Here is a 16,557-nt window from a genome sequence, read left to right on the forward strand (position 1 = left end):
AAATGCAGCGGGTGCATATAGGGTGAAGGGGGAACTACCTGTCCCAATACTCAACTCTGGCTGTTTGCTACAGCAGGCGTCAGAGTGAGAGAAAAAATACACATCTAGAAACACGAGTGAATGGGATGCATTTGTTTTTAAGAAACTAGCAGCTTGTTTTCCTTAAAGGAAGAGACACTAATGGCACAAAATCGGCAAAACACAAAACTTCATCAGGAACACGCTGCTCCCGAAACTAGACAGAAGTTCTCCAAGGTCATTCCTTTGGACGGGGCAAACCCTTCCGTTTATCAGCTAGTAACTAAAAAGAAGAAAATGTCTGCTGTTACACTGCACACTTCTACAATGTGGCTGCAAACTCATTTTGACAGATACATTTTCAGCAGCACAACCACCCCTGGTTACAATGCATCTGTAGTGACGTCTTTATATTACCAGTTAGGACGTTCTATTTATTTATTTTTGGCGTGTATTATGTGCCAGCACGGTTCTTCCGTAGAAATAATTAGATTTGCCATCCACTGATCCCTCAAATGGTATAGAAGAAACAGCGTTATAAATAGAAAAGTACTTTTGTTCCCTCGAAAACCCCCATTAAACCTTGGCCAACGGTCTAAAACCAAAAACAGAAAATAGACTGTGCATACTAGTTGAATTCATGTTGACTTCTGCAGTAATCCTGCTGCAGCAAGTTACTACATACTTTCTTGGGCCTTAACCCCGGATGTTCCAGAGTTCTTTGGATGTCGGCCAATAAATATACTAAATGAGAAATATGCAATGCTATCGGGCAGCTGTTAGCAGCACACAATACGTCGACCGCACTTTCACTGCAGGCCCCCTCAGGCAATAAAACAGTTAAACCGCTTCCCTAGATCTGCAATAAAGCTCTAGCTTTAAAAATAGGTTGTCTCAACCTTCTTCCCCAGTCAGAATGTAAGAATAATCAAGAGGTTACCAAACCCATGTGTATGTACTTCTGTGTTCGTGCAACTGATTGGTTAGTCTGGCCTGGTCGAGGTTCCCTTATCAGAAAGTTGAGCTGCACTGATGTACAAGAAAACCTTAGCCCAAACTGAGAGTTTGTTCTCATCATTAAAGAGGCAGTTCCTCCCCACAAATGTTATGTTGCAGCAGGAGAGAGAGTTGTGCCCCCAGGATCCTGATCTCCAAAGTTCCCAGATTTAAGGCCAAGCAAGGCTGATAAGAGCCTACGATAAACTATTAAGGCGATGCTGTTTATATCATTTTGACTGTACTATTTTATCTTGATGTACACGTTATTGTGACCCGGAGCGGTAACTCCATCCCCACCTTCAGTACCCACTCCCTATTTTTTCCCCATCACAAAAAAAAAAATATCAATAAAATTTGTATACAAATTAATAAATAAGGGATGCAGTTCCTCAACAAAAAAAACAAAACATCCATGTGAGGATCTTTAAAGCAGATTACGAACCTTATTTTTCCTCATCATTTTTGAAGGCCCAAAGCCCTACGGCAGTGTTCACATTAAGCACACTTGCCCCCAATGCAAGAAACAGAGACCTGTTTCACATGCAGACTTTAAAAGTATAGTTCTGCATAGGATTGGGCGATATACCGATTTATCGCAACAGAATCTCCTGGTGTGCCGATATGGAAGATTACCAGTTATCGCGATATTTTGGGATGCTGGTGCAGAGAGAGCAGCTTTGAAGCTGCCGCTGTGCTATATGCCTCTTTCCACAAGTCCCCCTTCCTCCCTGCTTATGAATGCTGACTCAGAGGGAAGAGGAGGGGAGAGAGCTTCAGCAGCATGGGGAGAGCAGATGCAGCAATGAATGGTAGGAACTTCACACTTTCCTTTTGGTAACCCCTCCCCCACCCTCCGACCCCCCCTATCCGAAAAATGAAACGCACGCGTAGCACCTTCTGATTGGTTGGCAAAGCCCTATCTTACATTCGCTTTATGACAGCACAAGAGCAAGGGCAGTTAATTCTCCCTACACACAAAACATTCACGTTTGAGAGACATTCTACATAGTTCTGCAATTCAATTGAGCCCACATACACCAAAAAAAATAGCTTGTCCAAAAACTAAAATAATGTTCCTTCTTGATAATGCTACAAGGATGCACAATATCCACTTCCTACTTCATGTTTAAACACAAGACTTTCTCTTGTTAAAATAGGAACTATGACTTCCCTCACACATCACAGATTCATGTTAGACATGAATAAAAACAAAAATACAGGAAGGCTCTGCACGGAGCGGTGGGACAAGACGGAACTGCCAGGGTTACAGGTGCCAGTAGATATAATCACCTGCAGCTCTCTTCAGTTCAACATGAACTCTCAGAAGACAAATGGTTTTATTCTATTTGGTAGATAAGAGTGTTCAGTATAAGATATTCAGTAAACCCATGTCTGGAGTGTTTGTTCCGCGATACTTTGTTGGGCTGAAGGAATAGTTTAGTAGTTACACTAAACACTGGGTATTCTGGGATCAAACAGGATCAGCTTCACAGTCAGCTCCTTATGACCTTGGGCCAGTCATTACCTCCCCTGTGCATCAGGCACCGTTAGATACAATGCCCATTGCAGCATACATTCTGCCAGAAAAATTGTATGTACAGTACAGCATACGTAGCTAGTGCGCTATCAGAAACATATGACACTACAGTATATGTTGCAAGGCTTTTCTGGCAAAAGGGTCAGCCGCTATTTTATTAAATAAACTATGAGGATAAGCCAAACTTACTGGACAACAAAAATAGCGGCAATAGAAATACATTCTCCGTTTATTTAAAGTCATGCCTGCAACTTCAAAGTGCATTTGGGTAAACAAATCGGTAGGTTATTCAGCAAGCCCTTCTCGAGGTTTTTCCATTGTGAGGAAAGATAATAGATGCCGTTTGGAACTGTATGTTCTTATCTATTATATCAGCACTAATGTACATGCTTCTCAAGCCCTATCTGCTCGCTCCCACTGTTCTAAAACCTCAACAGCTGGATACAATTTCTACAGCATCAGGGAGTGCAGAAGGGTGGCACTTCATGCAAGCACTTGCAAACACAAAGCTCATAGGTCTTGAAAGCCTTAATAACTTTCCATTTTCTAATAGTCAACCTGCATGCTGTTAGGATTATAGATGGTCTTAAGAGGGAACAGAAAGTTATATCGTTGAGGCATTTTAAGGATAGCTTTGTTAAAGATTGTGTGGGTTATTGCAATTATATGATTAACACAGATGCCAATGAAAGGTTTAATTTAAAATAAATAAGTGCACACAGAATAAAATAGAATACAATAGTATTATACAAGTGTACCCGAGTCCCCTCTTACCTCAGGTGCGGGGGAGGGGAAGGCTGCAGAGAGGCGATCGTAGCGGGCCGGAGCTCTGCAGTGTACCCAGCGTGCGGGGGCCGCAATCTATGGGCTCGCGCATGCACTGTGAGGTCCAGGCGCGCATGCGCAGAGAAGCTGCGGTGGCCATCTTGTCTAGGCTCCGCAAGGCGGAGCGAGGGACTACATGTCCAAGAGTAATCAGGCGAAGGACTTATCACATGGGCAGTGAGAGCCAATAGGGCTTCTAGCAGAGAAAGAAAGCATGGGATAGTTTGGCGCGAACAGAGCCAGCGCGCCAGTCGGACGGGGGACAGCAAACAGAGAGGTAAGGACCAGGGAGCAGTGCTCCTCTGGACTAGGCCAAATACCGCCCCTTAGGCACTAGCTAGGCCCCGACCCCTACTAGGAATAGTACTGCAGGGAAGGCCCGAGATAGGGACTCTTCCCCATTAGAGTATTATTATAGTAGTAATGCTCAGGTGACCAAACGGCCACGCGGTGTCCTGTGATCTGGAACCAGGCCCAGGGCACATTAGAGACTTTATGGGAGACACTCCTGCTGGAGCGCCCCCACGAGGCGGATCACCATCGTAAGGCGAGGGGGGATTTTGCAGACCCCGCGTCGTGGGATCATTCTGCAGCCCCTGCTAATTCCAGATCTCCACTATACCCTGGTCGTAGACAGGGAGGTACCCACCGTGCACCACCACAAGGGGGTAGTGCTACCTCCCATTTGGGTGGGCCTGCTCATGTGGACATCGGGATACAGGTGCCCCGGCCACCCTCAGTACTTGGGGTGACTCACTCTTGGTGTTGGGAATCGCATTGGGGCATTATCATTGTGGGTGTTATTGTATTGTTATTGCTATACGCGCGTGAGTAAAACATTGGAATATAACCATGTGTGTATTACTCTTCACTGTAATCGGTTCCCGCGAGGGGTTATCCTGCTACGCTGGGATCCCTCATAGGTGGAGGCGCTGTACCCAAGGAATCAAGATCACCCCAGGTTCCCAGTGGCTGAGGCTTAGGCCTCCTGTGAGCAAAACAGGTAATCAGCATGTGTAGTTCCCTTATAGTTATAGGGAAAGGGGGCTGGCTTTACAAGGATATACTGCAGTTGTCAATCTGCTCAACAAAAAACCCTGGATGGTGCTCAAACACTCCCTAAACCCCAGTGATAAGTGCAAGTGAAACATATCATATATAAACGTGATGGTGATATAATAAAGTGCACTATAAATAATAAAGTGCACTGGCTGGCGTACACGGACAGATGAATCAACGCGACCGGAAGCGACGTCGGAAGTTGCTGCGGATGCGGACACCATCGGAGGCTCGGCCGGACGTGGAAGCGGTGAGATCGCGACTCACTGCATAGAGAGAGTCTGTAATACCCTGCTGTACACATTGTAAGCCTCCATTCGCGATTTGTGTGATAAATGTTATTTTTAAGTCGATCTGCACCATGGATTGTCTTTCTGTTTTTGAGATCTACAAAACTACCGGCATCATACCATCCGAAGACAACACTGCCACTGTTTGGATTTCTGCTTTAATATTCTTGCTCCATTGTGAGTAGGAAATGTATAGCCCCCTATATTACACTTCTTATTATTGTGTTTGCATTATTGCACTGTGTGATTTTCCTTTTACATGGCTTTCACCACCGCTCCCCTAAGTTCTAGAGAAAAAGTTGTCAATCTGCGCAACAATCAAGGCAACGCAAATATGTACGTACGTCTTTAAAAAAAATCTTGGACTGAATAAAAATAGGGAGCTTAACGGAAAGCTTTAAAGTAAATATAGTATTAACAGAAAAGCAAGCAAAAGCACGGTCATATTTATCCAAAAAATACAGAATTTTTGCTAATTCAGCACAAAACATTTGGTTTACCCAAGTAAAAAAGCCATGTGCAAGCATGCAATTCTGCCTTTTACCACTAGAGTTTGACTAAACTTGATCAAGTTCATCCAGAACCTGAAACATGGGGTTTGGAGGAGGAGTCGTCCTAAGTGCGATATATAGACATGTAGACACACACACACCTATCCTAACACACACACGTGGAAACAGATCTGTGCAAAAAAAGGAGCCCACTTGAGATACCTGGGATATGTGCCAATTTAAATCATTTTAAGCAGCAGAACAGGCTGCATTGCGGTTTATTTTTTTGTAGCAGGGTTCCCCCTTGGCCCCCTTTACCTCCGCTTAGCAGGGGGGAACCCTGTGCTGTGTCAGGGAGCTAGAGGAGTGAGCGCGTCACCGGGGGCTCCCGGCGGCATCTACAGCCAGGCACCGCCATCTTTAAAGCATTTGCGCATGTGCAGCAGAGTTGCGGCAGCCATTAATGAGTTTGCAGATGGCCAGAGGTGGCGCTCCGTAGCAAGGACATCCCCAGTCGGTGCATGTGCAGATAGAGCCTGTGGCAGCCATTACAGACTTGCGCATGCATAGTTATGATCGCGCACGCGGCCCCAATGCTAAAGAGGTCCTGAGTGGACTACAACTCCCAGCAGCCTCTGGGGACTGCCCTTTCACCCAGATCACATGCAGCCAGACAGCCACTAAGGCTGACAGATTCTCATGCTGCATTTGGGTACATTGTTGTGTGCAGTCAGGAAGCAGACAGTGAAGCACATGAGTTAGTCAGAGCTGGGAGCAGGTTGGGGAAGGGTGTGTGTGGGGAGCAGTAGCCCCTGCATACTAGGCCATGTAACCCCCCCCCCCCCCAGGCAGGCCCTGAGACATAACCCAGATTGTGGTTGCGACAGGGACAGGCCCTAGGTAGGTGCACTGCCCCTTTAATTATATGTTACGTTCAAGGACACAGCTGCAGTTCTGCGAGGAACTAACAAGTATGGTCTGGGACCAGACCTACCTCACGCACGATAGAGACTGACGGTGCGCTTACCCAGAGGGGGAACCTCCGAATAGGAAGATGACGCCATTGCTGCGGATTCAGCGCTGGATGCAGACAGATCGTCTTGTAGTTATTCTGCTGTACCCGGGTGCAGGAGCCCCGGGCAGGTATACACCAAGTGCACCAACTATACACCATCTAGTGGGTAGTGCTGTCTCACACTTGGGTGGGTTGTGGAACATTTGGGACTCTTGGGTATATGCTGGGGGGTTGCGGCCCAGTGAGGCCAGGTTAAAGGGTGACACTGCTGTGTTGCTATTGTTGATGTATTGTGATGTGTTATGTTGTAGTGCATATAGTAAACTGTTTTATCCATACCCTGGTGTAAGTACTTACTGTATGTGGTTCCTGTGTAAGGGGTTATTCTACACACTAGAATCCCTGCATAAGTGGAGGCGCTGTAAGCAGTATGTTCCAGGATACACCCCAGGCTCCCAGTGGAGGAGGTTCAGGCCTCCTGTGAGCCTATAAGGTATTGCACCACACTGGTAACAGATGTAGATTTCCCCACATGGTCACTATTTGCGATTGGGGGGGGGGAGAGAAACTGTGTTACATTTTAATTACAGGTTTTGCGCAGGGGGTCTCTGGAGCTGAACTGTGTTCATTTCAGCTCCAAGGACCCCCTGCTTCCAAAGATACTTTACTCCGTAGCAGTGCCGGTAACTATGCTGGTAGGGAGCGGTGTGCCTAACATAATGGCGGATTTAAAATGTCCCCCGGGCCAAAAGGAAGCCGTGACATTATCTGTTGCAGCTCCCTATTGCCTGCGGGACCGGGACATTTAAACTGCACAGGGATACCGGCATCACTACCAAGGTAAGTATCTCTGGAAAGAGGGGGTCCCCAGAGCGGAAATGAACAGTTCCAGTCCGGAAAACCATTGCTTCAAACTTGTAATACGCTGTTCTGCTGCTTTAAATATCCAGATGTCAGAATCTGGGCTAGCGTTATAAAGCTTGAAGCAAATTCAAGTGGCCAGTGGCAGAATTGCATGCTTTACCACAATTTGTATAGCAAAATGTTCGCACAAACTTTCGCAGGTCTGGAAGAAATAGAAAGGTGTGAGAAAATAAGCAGGCAAACGCAGATACGAACAGTTTAATCTATTGCAAAGTGTAGAGATATCTCATTTCTTTGCAGCTTGCGAATCTTTTAAATTGCAACATCCAGGAGGAGTTAAAACATAGGTTTCCTTTGTGCATTAGCACCATTTTGGTCAGTCTTCCAGATGTCTCTACAGGAGGATCTATAGAATGTGGTTTCATGTACATCTTTGGCATAGGTTTCATTACCTAGAATAATTTGGGAACATTTGAAGGCTGAGCATTTTGCTGTACACCATTAAAAGTACCCAATGATGTGGCAATAGAGAACCACACATTTCTAGGGTGCTCAGGATGTTGGAAAAGCGATTGTGCTTTTCATCATTGTGTAAAAAAAAAAATAACAAAGCAATTCAATGACAATTAAGAATTTAACCTATGTATTAACATATATACTCAAGATGAAAAAAAAAAAAAACACACAACTTGACAAAGTAGGATTCATTATGGTAGTATGAAGATTATTTTTGACAGCAAACAGTGTAGGCCCTTCCAACCATACATGGGTTAAACTTGGCACTGGTAGCGAGCAACTACAAAGAAATGCATCGAAAAATACAGTAACTCATAGGACTCCAGAACAACAACAACACAGCACGGCAGGGTTCACCCAAACGGGTTTTATGCAAATATGAATGTGTTTGTTTCTCACAGAAGAATGCACAACCGTTCAATAACGGAGATGAAAACCGAAATGAAAGGATACCAGGTACTGAATAACTAATCCGATTAATTACAGTGTACTTTGAAGCACCAAAGGATTAACCCCGCCACAGAGCCGTCAGCAGTAAACAGCAAGATGCATGAGAAATATGCACACCTTTGGCTCACTGACCTGATTTGAGCTATTTGGGAGTCTTTTGGGACCCATTTCTTTTTTTTTTTTTCTCCAAACACTAATATACGTACAGTTCATTTCCCTCACCAACACAAAATATAAATACATTAAAAAAAAAAAAAACAACAATGGACCATGGCATCTGAGAGGTGTTTTTGCAATACAACACCAGGCCTTTGTTCCAGTCTGGGCTACACATTAAGTTTGCTTTTGGGGTATGCAATACCAAATTTGCACTAACATTTTGTTTCACTCTAAGGCTGGGGCCATGGTGCCTTCGCCCGCGCGGAGGCTGGTCAGTGAACGGGCGCTTAACTGGCCATGGTGGACGGGCCGTGGGGGGCGTGACGGAGCTGGTTTGCCCGCATTGGGCGAACCGCTCACGTGACCGGCCTGTCGCGCCAAGAAATCAGTTTGAACCGATTTCTTGCGCAACGTGTGCCCCCTCCCGCTTCCACGCGCCACATGGACACGAACACTGCCTTAAGGCAGTCTGTTCACTCAGCGTGCGGACGCTTCCACACAGTCTGCGATACCATGGCCTCAGCCTAATGGAGAACATTGTAAGGCAGTGGGAAACTAAACAAAGCGTGGCCAATGATACAAAAAACTATGACATTGAAAAAACTACAAAAATAAAAAGGCCTTATTCATATAGGCAAACATTAAAAAAACTACAATAATAATAACAACCAATAGGAGTATTAACTTTATGCAAAATATCTTACTAGGCCCAAAAATAGAAGGCGCCATAAGAGACGTTCATTTGTATAATTAATCTGTCTACTTCTAAAAAGCACAAACCGGTTTATGTTGGAATATGCCATCAAAGTTCTATCATGTGCAGCTTCTTGGTTGTGCCCCAAATCATATGACTGTCCATGAAACATCTGTAAAGTGAATGTATAACCTTTGCTCATTTATTGGAAGCATTATTATAACTCTGGCTTTTCCTGTGTCTCTTGAGTAACAAAATAATTGTATTTACTTGTAGTTGTTCTCAAGCTGACTGTAAAGTATTGTGATGTTCCCTTAAGTCCCCTTAAAATATAAACTAGGTGAACGATGATGAGGTGAAGTACGAATGAGTAACGTTCACAGGCCCCTACCGCAAGACCCAATGCCAATTTCAAATACGTGGGATGTATGTAGATATAGCTTTATCTATATAGCGCAATCCAGGTACATAGCGTTTCACAGCAGTAATACGGGTGACATAATATTAAAATACATCGTGGGAAAAAGCACCTCAGTCATAAAACAGTAGGAAAAGCAGTCCCTGCCCCGAAGAGCCTATACTAATAATAGGGGTTCCTTCTATAGCGCTAAAAGGTTACGCAGAGTTGTACATAGAATTTTGCAGGCACATTTAGTCACTGCCCCCTAGAGCTTACAATCTAATGTTAGCACCCACGGCACAGGGAGATTGAGCATTTTACCCAAGGTCACAAGGAGACTTTACACTGGTATTTGAACTAGGCTCACCTGCTTCAAATACCGTGATCGTAAGACCTGGGTTTGGACATGGACTAGGACTTGAATTACAAAGTAGACACATTTAGTTAAATGGGAAGATGGTTAAGGCCTTGGACATAGTAAAAAAAATACCGTGCTGAGCCAGCACACTTACCTATGTGTGTGGCTCGTGCGGGCGCGTGCGGAGGCGTGCTGAATTGCAGCCGCCATATTCATTTAAGTTTTCGCGCTTACAGGAGCGGAGGGCCGGTCACGTGACTGAAAACAGCCAGTGGGAACGAGGGACTAGCCCCGCCTCGCCTCCGCCCCCAAAGCGCGCTCGCTGCCTCGCCTGACAGGACGCAAAAAAGTACCAGCTTGAGCAGGCGAGGCAGAGCAGGAGCACGGCTCAGCACGGCCCGAGGCACAATGCCCGTGGCCTAAGAGTCAACAGTAACACAAAAATAAAAAACTTGGCTGTTCAAAAGGATTCAGCCACCCACCACACATACTAAACCCCCAGAAACCGAATAGTTAAACCTTGGCCCCTAGAATAAGTTTACAGGTGTGCTTTGAAAACAAAATAATTTTTTAAGTGATCAGCTTGCTGAAAAGATTGCAGAGCTTAACATACAGCCAAAAAAGATACCAAAAATATTTTTGCTTTCTTTGGACTGAAGTAATGCCCAAAAAATGTCAACACAACTGGCTTATTTTCTGCAGGATCCGATAAACGGAGGGGCTGAGCAACGTTTCTCACAGAAAGAGCCATCAATATCAATTTTGAAAGGAGATGACAATACCATTGCAGTGAAAGAATCCCCAAACTACACGCTTCAAAATATGTATAACTCCTATTTCCACTCCGGCTTGGTGAGCTTAGACATGCACGATCCCCCGGCAAAGATCTGAGCATTTCCTTCACAATATGCAAAGAAATAAAACATGACACGTTATACAGTCTGAGCATACTCAACAGATGTGTAATGAGGCACAAGAGGTCCATCAAACGTGGAGGCATCCTTTTCCACTTAAGAGGCAGAGCTGTTCACCCAAAAATAAGGTTGGAGGTTTCTTCCACAATCAGTTTTTATAGCTTAATGGTTACAAAACGCGCTCTCCCTTACATTTCTACTATTTATGACAGCTGCAAGGTCCAGAGGAAAGATCTCACCTACCTCACTATCACTGTATAAGGCGAAACAATTATGCTTTTTCAAAGATGTTCAAGAGTCAGTAATGTTTTACAACTAAAGCACAGCATGAAGCAACCTTCTGCAAAGGTTGGCCAGGAAAGTATGCCTGTCTATACAATGATGCAGAGAGCTACAATACTATAGATACAGTACATGGATAAGTAGCAAGAAGTTTAAAGAAGACGAGGACTGATGACACTTATGAATGCTCAAAATTGATATTTTCATCGCTGCTCAACTGTGATATTAAAAGGTACAGGAGGAATGCATTTTAAGGGTAGACATGCTTAAAATAAGGCGGTTGTGCTCCAGTAAGATTAATTTCTGAAGTGAAAAACCAATCAGATATGAGAGTATATTGGAAAAAGAAGTGGGTGCCTCCCAGAACATTTTATATCTTCATAAAGAAAGGTTTTAATGTAACCAATTGTGCTGTTTTGCCCATTCCTACAAGAACACAAAATGGAGGACATATTGCAGTAATGGGTCTGAAAGATTGTGTCGTTGGTGGCAAGCTTAGTAAAATGAAAGAAAAAAAAATAGTTGAGGAAAGAATTTTGTGTGTGAATGTATCCAACAATAAATTCTAGCATAGCACTGTTCCAAGAGTCAGAGCTAGATACTAAAATGAGTTGGCTGTATGAAGTGCTAATCCCTTTGCCGGACGCAAGGGAGCTATTCAGTAGCAGAGGCCAAGGAGTAATCATTTTGGAATATGAAGGAAAAGTATCTGCATCTTTACCCTGTGTTCCAGAGACCAGAATAAGGAACCATAATGGGAAATATATCGATGTGCATATTTAACTTTTTTTGAACTGGAGGGCTCTGCACTGCGTTTTGAGGGCAGGAAGTATGACCAAGTGTGTGTTTTACAGTGTTACAAATTCTGAAATTCAGTGTACAAATCAATTGTGGGGGGGGGGGGGGGGTGGTCGGGGAAGAGAGAGGGGACAGTCTATAAAGTTACGTATGGTACATTATTTAAGCAGATTTTGTATCTTTTTATATACTACAAAAAAAACGGTAACGCCCGAGACGATAGGGGTAAAATATGGCTGCTGTTAGTAAAGGTTGAGCCTGCCATTACCCGCACCTGTCAATAATACAGTGTATTATATCAGGGGCGCGTAAACGTTTCCCCGTGGGCACCCCTGCCTGCTCCTCAGCGCATCGTGCAATGACCTCCCCTCTCCCCCCCCCCCGCGCTTGACCAGGCGTCAAATGTCGCGTGGGGTCATGTGACGGTTGCGTCGCCGTGGTACTGTGACCCCGCAGTGTCATTTCACGTCGGGTTACCAGGACAACGCATAGCTGGAAAGGAAGGCAAGTATTATAGCGGCCACGCCAGCATTTAATTTAAATGCCTGGAGGAGAGCGTAGGACCTATATAACTGCCGCACCCCCCTCCCAGGAAATCTAGCCGCCCTCCCAGAAAATCTAGCGACCCCCAGTTTGCGCACCCCTGCATTATATTATGCGATACATATATACACATACATACATACATCAGAAAATAGCCGTGTTAGTCCAGTTGCGATAGTGCAGAATAAATGAGTTCTTCAGTATTAGGTGTATTAGGTATCACCTAATACTGAAGAACTTATATATATATATATATATATATATATATATATACATGTATTTTACTTGGTTCCAGCACCTCAGGAACCAGGGGTTAATGTGTTTGCAGGAGAAATGTTGCAGAAGTTGGCTGTGACCTTCTCCTGTAACAGTTTATGTTGCAAGTGTTCATTCAAGTCCTACCCACCAATCAGGGCCCGGGCCCATAGCCAGCACCTGGCCCTGAATGTTGCAATATGGTGGGCTAGGGGTATAAACATGAGGGGAGGGAGACCCCTAATTAGCTTTTAGTTCTGGCTCTAGTGGGAGTTCAGGGGAAAACTCCAGTGCTGGTCTCAGGCCTGACAAGCAGGCCCTGTAGGCTCTGCAGGAAGCATTAGGCCTCGTTCAGGGTGCTGGCTTCGGAGGGAGGGCGTGCTGCCGTGCGTGCTGCCGTGAGAAACAAAGTATTCAATTTGAATACTGGTTGTCAGGGTAGCAGCTGCCCTGTCTCCGAAGTACGGAGTTGAAGTTGACTACAGTTTCAATAAACGAAAATTTTGTTTTTTGGAGTTGCAGCAGCGTCACTGGGACTTAGGCAGCCAATGAAATCATTCTTCAGAATGATTTCATGACTGCAACCTCGATACTTACCCTGCTGTGTGTAACCCCGCCCCCTCCCCAACGCTGAAAAGTCTGCTGGGGGATAAACACAGATCGCCCAGCAAACTGTCGCACTGCCTCCCGCCCTCCCTCCGAGTCCTGCAGCTGGCACCCTGAACGAGGCCTTACAGGGGAAACCCATGCAAGAAGGTGCCTGCAACTAGGCCTGGAGGGTATCCCACGTTTCCCCAGTTAAGTACAGTATGTGTGTTGTCTGTGTATTTGTACTATTATACTGTACACATTTCCAATCAATTAATTTTATAAACTCTTTTGTTTCTGTCTGGCGATATTGATCCCTGGTATTAGTCCTGGTCTCCTGTGACAACACCAACATTTAATGAGACTAGAAATGTGCCACAGCCCAGGACCATCCACTGAGGGCGAACCACTCACGGCCTCGCCCCCTCCCGCACCAGAGTGTAGGAATCGCAATAGCGACGGCTGACGTCAGCGGTCACGTCGCCATAGCCAGTATTATACGCACAGCCTTAGCCCCAACATCCCCGATCCAGCACAACAATTTACCAAGATCGCTCTACTGTAGCAACCAACGCAATCTACAGTACTGAAAACGCACCAACTTGTAATCTTACCGTTTTCTCTGATCATTACACCAACATGTCATCTAACCGCCATGATTATCTTTTTTGCTTAGGTTCTCATTTAAAACGGTTTTGTATGAGCTATATTTTCTCCATGATTACATTAAACGTATTCCTATTCCATCTTGCATTTCATTTTAATATAGCCCTTGCGTTTAATGATATTGTGTAAAGCACTATTAAAAAAGCACTTTTAATAAAGCCCTGTAAATCTCCACACAGATACACACACACACACACACAGTGGCACTTACCTAATGGAGTTTCTAAAGTGGTCCTCCGCTGGGCTCTTCACTGTGCAACTGTTCAGCAGCCACAGGTCTGCCTGCTCTGGGTTCTCTGGAGAAAGGTGAAGAAACGGAAAGGTTCAGAACAAATGTACCTGACTGTGTGCGAGTACGTATATATACACACATAGTTGTGTGCAAGGACGTATATATACACACATACAGTAGTTGGGTGCAAGTACATGTACACATATTACATATACATATATACACACACAGGTCATTTAAACAGGATACAGCTCAAAGCTATTACGTTGTGTTTCCCCCCCTCAAAAAGTTAAACGCCGTGCATTACAGATTTACAGATGTAGCAGACGTTATTACCAGTGTTAATGCACAAAATAATGCAAACACCCCCTGTGTTAAAGCAGCAAAACATGTTTTTTTTTTTTTTTAAATAAATCAGTTCTGTAACATTAAATAGTGAATTTTGTAAAAAAAAAATATTAAACTCTTATTACCACTGATTTTTAAAGCATCCTTTTATTTCTATACCAGGTTTTAGCCCACCTTCCAAGCAGTGCAAGATCTTTGCAACACTTTCCTATTTGGAATCATTTTTTAGCAATGTTCCCAGCAGTTTGAGTTTATTTATTAATAAAATGTTTTACCAGGAAGTAATACATTGAGAGTTACCTCTCGTTTTCAAGTATGTCATTGGCATAGAGTTAAGATGACAAATAATACATGGTTACAATACATAGTAAAGTGAACAGGGTATACATTATATACAAGACATTGCATGCACAGTTAAGAGATAATATATATTATAGGCGTATGTAACAGTTACACTCCAGATTAAAATGTGAGTTGTAAACTGTAAATCGATAATGTTACCTTAGTAATATATGGATACATTGTCGCTGCTGAGTTACACTGACTGAAGGATTGAAACTGAAAAGGCGGCCATTATGTTGGGCACACAATCAGGATTTTGACAGATTTCTAAACAGTTGCACGAAACGATTGCCAGTTTAGGTAAAGATGTAGATTTATAGTGACATGTTTTAGGTATGCAAATACGCCAAAAAAAGGGTGAGGGAGAGGGAAATACGTTAACAAATACGTCAACTCTCTAACCATTGTTCTCAATAGCACTACTAGAAACATGCCACACACTGCGTTAACGGATGCAATACCATCTGCAACATCTGTGTATGAATCGTATACTGCTCCGCTGTTAAAACCAGGGTGGGAAAAATTAACCAGAGAAACTCCACTACAAAAGCAGTAGTAGAGGAAGTGCTTCTCAACACCAAGTAGGGCTGAAATGTAAAAAGCATTTTTCAAAGAACATATCCAAAGTCAAGATGTATGGCATCACATCAAACAAAGCTGCAGTTTCAAGTGGCCATTTAAATAAATAATATTTCCCCCCCACCCCCCATTCAATATGTGCATCAATAATACAATCTGCGCACTGACACGTGATTAGCTAAGCTGCAGATCGATCCGTTCTCCTGTAATCGACCGTTTTGCTCGGGGTTATTTAATTCAGTTATCGCTGCAAAACAGTACCCACAATGCAAAGTTCTGTGGGGAAGATCATATGACCAGACAGTTACTAGATACAATCGGTACACTGCTAGAGAGAGGGCAGGGCTTAAGAGCCAGAGCCCGTTTCAGAAGGGGAAGAGGATGTGACTTTGTAAATGGTTTCTGCTTGCTACATTAGAATAAATTAAAAATGTCTTTAAAAATGTTGTAAAACAAATGATACAAGTATTTTCTCATAGTACCGAACTGATTTATTAATAAAAGCACACGTGCAGGATATTGTTTGAACTGCAGATTTAAAAGCTTTTTATTTTATACTATGGTTAACTCTGTTAACTTGTGTTTTATAATCACACATTTAGAATATAACAATGAAATAATTTCTGGGAAATATTGCTGTAACATAGGACTTTCTATATGTAGCCATGTCTGGTTTGGCTACCAGTCTGCCCTCCCTGACATGCAAGCCCTGGTAACAGTGCAGGCAGTGTCAGGATCAATCCTGGGTTTTCACTACAGTAAGCAGCTTTCTTGAGTGGCAGGGGAGGAGGCGGGCTAAGGCCTGTGTCAGTCCAATTCTGGGCTCCGACCTTGGACCTTCCCCCTCAGTACTTAAGAGGCTGCACACCTACATTTAGTCAGTGTCTCTAACCCGGAGAGAGACAGGTACTCACACAGGGGTGTATCCAGCATTGGCAACCACTATCCACTCCTCATGGGGGAGTGAGGAGTGATACCTTTTCCCTGGCTCTATTAGGGAGTCAGGGAAGAGCAAGGACTGCCTCTGGCGCCCTTGGCCGGGGGTGTATGTCCAGGGACCATCCTGAGGTTTGAGACCTGTTTGACTGTGCTGAAGCAGATACCAGTTGTGTGGCTGTGTATGCAGAAAGGAATAAAAGGTTCCAGTTAACAATACTCCTGCCGGTGTGCAATCTATTTGGGGGAGTGGAAGTAAGTTCTCCTGCTGGGATTGTCTCCACATCCCTGGAGCCTGCAGCAGATGGAGGCGCGGTACCATGTGAGATAAAGACCAGTAAATGTACCCCAGAAGCCTGTCCTGATGTCCCCAATACCAACAGCGAACCACTCCGCATC

At 44.2% G+C, this 16,557-nt stretch overlaps 1 protein-coding gene across 2 annotated transcripts in view; it reads right to left on the reverse strand.

Moving 5' to 3' along the window:
- Nucleotides 1-16,557, reverse strand: part of CDKAL1 (CDKAL1 threonylcarbamoyladenosine tRNA methylthiotransferase) — an 869,422-nt gene that overhangs the window by 720,964 nt on the left and 131,901 nt on the right. For both annotated transcript variants that reach the window (XM_075585602.1, XM_075585601.1), the window contains one exon: nucleotides 13,933-14,017. In XM_075585602.1, the coding sequence (XP_075441717.1) occupies nucleotides 13,933-14,017 (85 nt within the window). The remainder of the gene's footprint in view (nucleotides 1-13,932; nucleotides 14,018-16,557) is intronic.

Source organism: Ascaphus truei, chromosome 2 (assembly GCF_040206685.1).
Source record: "Ascaphus truei isolate aAscTru1 chromosome 2, aAscTru1.hap1, whole genome shotgun sequence".
Classification (NCBI taxonomy): Eukaryota; Metazoa; Chordata; class Amphibia; order Anura; family Ascaphidae; genus Ascaphus; species Ascaphus truei.